The following is a 6430-nucleotide window of genomic DNA, read 5'->3' on the forward strand; positions in this document are numbered from 1 at the left end:
AGTGCTTCAAAAGCACTGAGGCATTATGCTTTTGAAGCGACGCTAAAGGTTCCAGCGCAGCTGAAACCTTTACCGGTGCTTCAAAATCGTCCCTAAAAGTTTTATTGTGCAAAAACGTGCATTTTTACGTAAAAAATACGCTGAACGCGAACGCTTAACGTGAGTGATGTTTGTTTTATTACCTAATGAGGGAGCAGCTACCACATTATATATATTTATATATATACAGAGAGAGAGATTGTTGACGGGTGAGCAGGTAGATCAACGGTAAAAGAAGAAGGCAAAAAAATAAAAAACTAAACTAAAAGGTAAAAGTAAAAAAGGAAAGGGGAAATTTATAACCCCAAAACACAAAAGGGCAGACCCCAAAAAGAAAACAGAACGAGTCGGACGAAACGATACGAGTCACGAAAGGTAGGCCTGGATGCAGGCAGTTCGGAGGCCGCGGCAGAGCGGGCAGTGGGCGAGGGAGAGTGCGCAGAGGGAGCAGACGCAGAGGTGGCGGCACGGAAGCACCACCACCGATGCCTCCTTCTCCCTGCATGCCCTGCAGAGGGGCCCCATACCCGGGGCAGCGGTCCGGTCCGGTTCGGAAGTGGAAGACTCGGAGTCATCCGTTTCGTCTCGGTTCGGCGTCGGCCGCTGGGTGGCGGCTGAAGTGAGGCGGGCCTGGAGGGTGGCGGCGACGGCCTCCTGGGCGTGGGCCTTGGCTTGCCAAAAGCGCGCCTCCGCCAGCAGCTGCCCCACCCTCTCCTCGAGCTCGGCGTTCCGGCGGGTGACTCGCTCCCGCACCGATTCCTTCTCCCTCAGCCTCCGAGTCGCGATCAGCTCCACCGCCGCGACGAGCGCCCCGTGCTGATTCTGTCGCTTCCCTATCAGAGATCGGCGCAATTGATCGCTCTGTTTTCAGAGAGAGAGAGAGAATTAGCATTTCATAATGGCCATTACTAATTCATGGTAACTAGCGAACAAAGATAGAAATTTGTCAATTCATATTGTCAGAGAGAGAGAGGGTCTTTATGGTCATTTACGCAAAATTAGAGGAAGGAAGGATCATGGGGTCTTGTTGGTTTTTTTCGTACTCAAGGATTTAACCATCTGACGATAAAATCCAAAGAAGAAAAAGAATTTGGGTATTGGTTTTTTTCCATTTTCTTATTTTCACTGCAAGCAAATCTGTGACTGATCGCAGTTCAAGAGAAGAGAAAGATTTTGGTTTTCTGCAAGACATCCAGAGAGAGAGAGAGCAGAAGTATTGGAGTATATATATATATATATATATATATATATATATATATATATATATAGAGAGAGAGAGAGAGAGAGAGAGAGAGAGAGAGAGAGAGAGAGGAAATGGTGGCGTACCTGTACTCTAACGAGATGGTCGATTTCTTGTTGGTGTTGGTTGAGAAGAAGGGAGAGATCGTCGGGTGGGAAGGAGGAGAGGTTGGTGGAGGGATAAGAGGGGTTGGTTTGGTTCTGTTGGTCCTCGAGAGAGAGTCTTGGGCCAGTGAAGACGGGTGAAGGCGAAGAAGATGCGGTCGATTTGGAAGGAGTGACGGGGAGCCGAAGGTCCTCCAGGTTGATCATACAGGGCTTCTCTTGCTGCTGTTGTTGTTGGTGGTATTGCTGCTGTTGAAGGAATGTCATTGCCGAATTCGACTGAGGGATGCTTCCCACTGAACGAATAAAGGAAAACAAACAAAATCAGAGCGAGCGAGCGAGCGAGCGAGCGAGAGAGAGAGAGAGAGAGAGAGAGAGAGAGAGAGAGAGAGAGAGAGGTACTTACATGTATTGATGAATTTCTAATCAGGACTTTGGAATGCATAGTTAGAGCCTATAGCAGCACAAAGCAATTCCATCTTTTCCTGACCATTGCTGCAAAAAGAGAAAAAGGAAGAAATCAGCAAGATATCTTTTATCAGAAATAACTATGAAAAGAATAAAGAAATAAAACGAAGCAATATGGGGACGAGAGGGAAGGAATGAAATAAAGAAACAAGGGAAAGAAATGAACAAAAACAATACATGGTGCATAGTGTTTTGGTTGTAAACGATGAAAACAATGAAGTATGCAAAAGAAAAAGAGACGGGTCACCAAAACTTTGAAGAGAAATGTTGTGACTAACGAAAACAGAAACAGGGCAGGCAGTAGACTCTAAAATTGATATCGAATGAAAGACAACCCTGAATCTGTTTGGAAGAATAATGGAGAAAGAAGCAAACCAGAGAGAATTGAGATGAAATCAAGAGAGAAGATGGGGGGCTAAATGTTTTGATGGAAACTGGTATTCCAGAGAGAGAAGGTGCAAATTTCTATCCAAAAAACAAAGGAAGCAAATCAGAGAGATTGGTGCTGTAAATTTCTATCCAAAACGATGGATGGAAAAAATGGAAGAAGCAACGAACCTGTTCAAGAAATCAGAGAGCCAAACGTTTGATGGGTATTGAGCCTGGACTGCCATTTTTAGAGAGAGAAAGGAGAGAAGAGGAGGGACAGCAAGGATGGAAGAGGGGCAATGAAGAACAGGTGGAATCTGCTGAGAACAAAGGCGAGGAAAAAGGGGTGGCGAGAATCAATCTGTCCCATCTAATATATCCCTTCCCTCTGCCTTTGTATAAAATCCCCTATAGATTGGTTGCCTTCTTTGTTTCCTCACCCTCATCCCAATCTGAAACCTTCTCTCAGGACGCCCACACATTCATTTCATCCCGTTCAACGAATCAGTCCAACCCCCCAATAAAAACTCACAACCGAATAAAATGCCCTCCTTTATGCCAACCCCCGAACCCCAACTCTTTCTCTCTGGAAAAATCCTGTATTTCTTTCTTTCGTGGGGGGTGGGGATGCCCTTGCTTCTCCCTTCTGTTTTTCAGTTTGTGATGATGATGATAATGCTGATGACTGTGGGATTGTTTTGTATACATATGAATGCGGACTTGCGGAGACGGAGGGGTAGAGAGTGTCTGGGGCCTCTCTCTCTCTCTCTCTCTCTCTCTCTCTATATATATATATATATATATATATATATATATATATATATATATATATATATATATATATATCATTTTTTGCTTTTTTTTCTATTGTTAAAAACAAGTGCAATGCTTCGAATCAGCCTTTGACTTGTTACTCTGACAAAGATGCCCTTAAAAGTTGGGGTCCCCTGGTACTGTTTTGGTTTGGTTAGGATCCGGGTACGGTTTTCTCTTATGACAGATCCGATTAGACTCCAGTCTAATCTGGTACCAGCATCTGAAATCAGATTTGGATTTGGTCTCACCTAAATCCGAACCAAACCCAATCCGTTGACACTCCTTAAAAGTTGGGAGTTCCCTTAAGGGTAGAGGTTTTGACTCTAGTCTTGTGATTGTTAACGAGGAGAATGAATGTGTTCAATCTAGCAAAAGAGGATCCGCCTTGTATGGTAAGAACTGCTAGTGCACGTCACCTTGTGTTGGGACTTTGCAGGTTCAAAACCCAATGGTATAGTTGTATAACTGGTAGGGATTGTTTAACTTCAGCTTGTCTTAAAAAAAAATGAGGGTCTATTCACTACAAGCTGAACTCCAATAAGATAAGTTGAGGGGTCCATCTCTCACCTAGACTGAACCCCATAATTGATTATTTGAAATGGGTCAGGCTCAGTTTCTTATTGGGTTTGGAGCTACCTCAGCAGGCTATCTATGGTCAGGTACTGGTCACAAAATCATGCTGTTGTCCAACCAACTCATTCAACGTCTCTAGGTTCAAGGGATGGCTTACTTGGAAACACACTGTGAAGGGTTTTTCTCTTAAATTGGTAAACAAGTTCTTATATGGCCCTAGTTTGAGAGAGAGTGAGTGTTTGGTAGCTCGTGACCCATGGGGTGGCGTCTTCAATCACCAAAGGGTTCACCCACACGGTATAGACAAACAGACCTACCCTTCCCTTCGGTTTTCAACCAACCAAATTTGATTTCTTGTCCACCACCCTCTCGCAAACCACAAAAAAGCAATGTTGTGGGAATCGGTTGGAATTGGTCAAGAGGGCTCGTCCATTTAGTTGAGGGACATCACGATTTCAAATTCCGCTTATGGCATCCCTTGCCACAACGACCAAGTTAGTTTTTGTCTTAGCTTAGAAAAAAAAAAAATCGGTTTGAATCGTTTTGAACAGAAATAATTATGATATTTGATCATCATTATGTTGTTTAGGTCATAGTGACAAATATCCCGAGATTTATGAAAATCTCACGATAATATCGCAAGAAATTGCCTGAAAGTTTAAAATGTCAATTTCTTACAAGATTTTCAAAATATCGTGAGATTTTATTAAAAAACATAAATACCATGATTTTAACTAAACATGAAGTAGATCTAAATCCAGTTTTAAGTTGTCCATTTAATTAGTCGTTAATATGGATTTCGTTTAAAACTGGATTGTGGTTGACATCTAACCCATTGCCATCGCTAGCCGCAGCGTAATTTAAAGTACGGGCCTCACTTTTCTGAATTTCTTGATATGGACCATAGGTTTCTCAAAAACTGCCAAATAGAGACCTCAGGTTAATATCCGTTGAGAAACGTAATTCTTTTGTGGTTTCTATCTTCCCTCAGAGTTGAAAATTATTTATTTATCCTCAAATAAAGATAAGGGTAGGAATTTTAAATTTGATGTGTTCTTCTCGAATGGTAGGAATAGGTCTTGCATTAAAAAAAAATGGTATTTCCTTTTCTTGGTCAATCTTTTTTTTTTAAAAGCAAGCTGGGGTTGGGCAGACCCCCTAGCAGATTTTAATAAATATAAGAATGTGTTACATCATATGTGTTCCTTGGAAGGGAGGGATGGTCCTTCCAATATTTTAGGACTCCACCGTAATTAAAAAAAATTATATCTTTTTTTATACAAAATTTAGCAAAAAAATACACGGCAGATATTAGATAGGTATGTCAGTGGACTGAGGGGGGGGGGGGGGGGGACAAGGTCTCAACCCTGCCTCGTCTCAAAATCCTCCCATCCATCCCCGCATGGGTTTGATTTTAACCTCCATCCCCTTTTCATGTCCTCAATCCCAGGTCCAAAAGGGGCGAGGTGGGGGCGGGGCTCCATTTTCCATCGATCCATTGCCATCCCTAAAGAAGGATCGGGGATGAGTCGGGGCGGAGAAATGCGGGGATTAGACACGGGGATGGGGAGGGACGGGGCAGGGCGGGGAAAAGCGTAAGTTCATCCCCGCACAAGTTTTGATTTTAACCTTCATCCCCAGTCTAAATGGGACGAGGCGGGGTGGGGCCCGGTTTTCGCCCAGTCCACTGTCATCCCTAATATTATACTGTTGGAGTCACCCACGTAATGTGGGTGTTACCCACATTAAGGACTCCCATAAATGTGTTCCTATTGGATAAACCCCATGATTTTGGAAGGGAACAGTTAGGTAGTTGTTACCTAATAAGGATTTGCATTATAAAAGGGGTGTTGATGAGGAACCCCATACCGATGAAATATAAAAAAAAAACTAAAAATTGCTTAACGATTTGGGATTTGGATCCTGCTCACCGTCGCTAGAGGGCCTGCGCTCATCAAGGGCTGTGATCGGCTGAGGAGTCGAATATCCTAGAGTCATCGATTGGGGTTTGCTTAACGATCACCTGCAAATTGACATGGCCGCTCCAGGTATATCATCGCACTTTCTCTTGTGCAGGCCCCAACATTGGGTTATGGGCCCATGCTTCGGTTGCGCCTGTGCATTTATGCCAATATTTTTTTTTCGATTGCATTTTTTCAGCAGAACCCACCGTCTGAATGGTGACGCCCCTCTTCTCAACCTCAACTGTATCGATTTCTTAAAGAAGGGAGGCGTAGATGACTTATTCATGATTCAGATGGGCAATCCTCTACTGGTTTCGGGAAAGTCAGGCATTGTGCCGCCTGTTTCTTGAAACGCCCAAATAAATAAATATATATATATACCTTCTGTCTGGGCGTTGATCGGAGCCATCATCCGCCGACCGGATCCTCCTGATCTTTCTCCCTTGCGGACGCTGCAGATCTGCCAACCATTTTGGTGTCGCCGGCTATGGTCGTCGTTGGTGCCTCTACAACATGTCGGGTTGTTGGAGATGACGTCTCCACACCTTGCCTGGTCATCGGCCATAGGCAAGGTGGTGGAGGTTACCGCCCCTGTCTGTCGACGGTGTCGTCGACCTTGTCTGCCGGCGACCTTCCGGTCGCAGGACCGTCGGATACGGCAGCAACACTTTCTGAGAAAGGGAAGAGAGAAATCTAAAAGAAGATTTTAGGGTTCTGAAACCCTAATTCGTAAAAGGGGGTATTTATGCTCTCGGGTTGGGTCCATATATGAATTTGGACCTGCCCCGTGCGTATCGACCCATAAGGAATGATGGGTTGGGTCTAAGCCATGGGTAAAGGATTCGGTAATTCCAGAA

General features: G+C 44.1%; 1 protein-coding gene across 2 annotated transcripts; it reads right to left on the minus strand.

Moving 5' to 3' along the window:
- Nucleotides 1-315: 315 nt before the first annotated feature.
- On the minus strand, nucleotides 316-6171 carry LOC149845304 (E3 ubiquitin-protein ligase BOI-like). Of its 2 annotated transcripts, none has more exons than XM_089997560.1 (4): nucleotides 5955-6171; nucleotides 1790-1878; nucleotides 1366-1679; nucleotides 316-900 (listed from the first exon to the last, which is right to left on the minus strand). In XM_089997560.1, exons 3-4 carry the CDS (start codon nucleotides 1648-1650, stop codon nucleotides 406-408), a joined length of 780 nt encoding a protein of 259 aa, XP_089853686.1. In that variant the 5' UTR covers nucleotides 1651-1679; nucleotides 1790-1878; nucleotides 5955-6171; the 3' UTR covers nucleotides 316-405. The 2 variants fall into 2 exon arrangements, with proteins under 2 accessions (XP_089853686.1, XP_089853685.1); XM_089997559.1 differs by lacking the exon at nucleotides 5955-6171 and adding an exon at nucleotides 2410-2794.
- Nucleotides 6172-6430: the final 259 nt, after the last annotated feature.

This window comes from Nuphar pumila, chromosome 2, assembly GCF_984573655.1.
Source record: "Nuphar pumila chromosome 2, dmNupPumi1.hap1.1, whole genome shotgun sequence".
NCBI classification, from domain to species: domain Eukaryota; kingdom Viridiplantae; phylum Streptophyta; class Magnoliopsida; order Nymphaeales; family Nymphaeaceae; genus Nuphar; species Nuphar pumila.

What these genes read in the sequence shown, in the direction of transcription:
- LOC149845304 (XM_089997560.1), bottom strand. Translation starts at nt 1,650, where the DNA reads ATGACATTCCTTCAACAGCAGCAATACCACCAACAACAACAGCAGCAA. An exon ending in ACCATCTCGTTAGAGTACAG is followed by an intron (nt 901 to 1,365) that starts GTACGCCACCAT and finishes CTCTGAAAACAG; the next exon opens with AGCGATCAATTGCGCCGATC.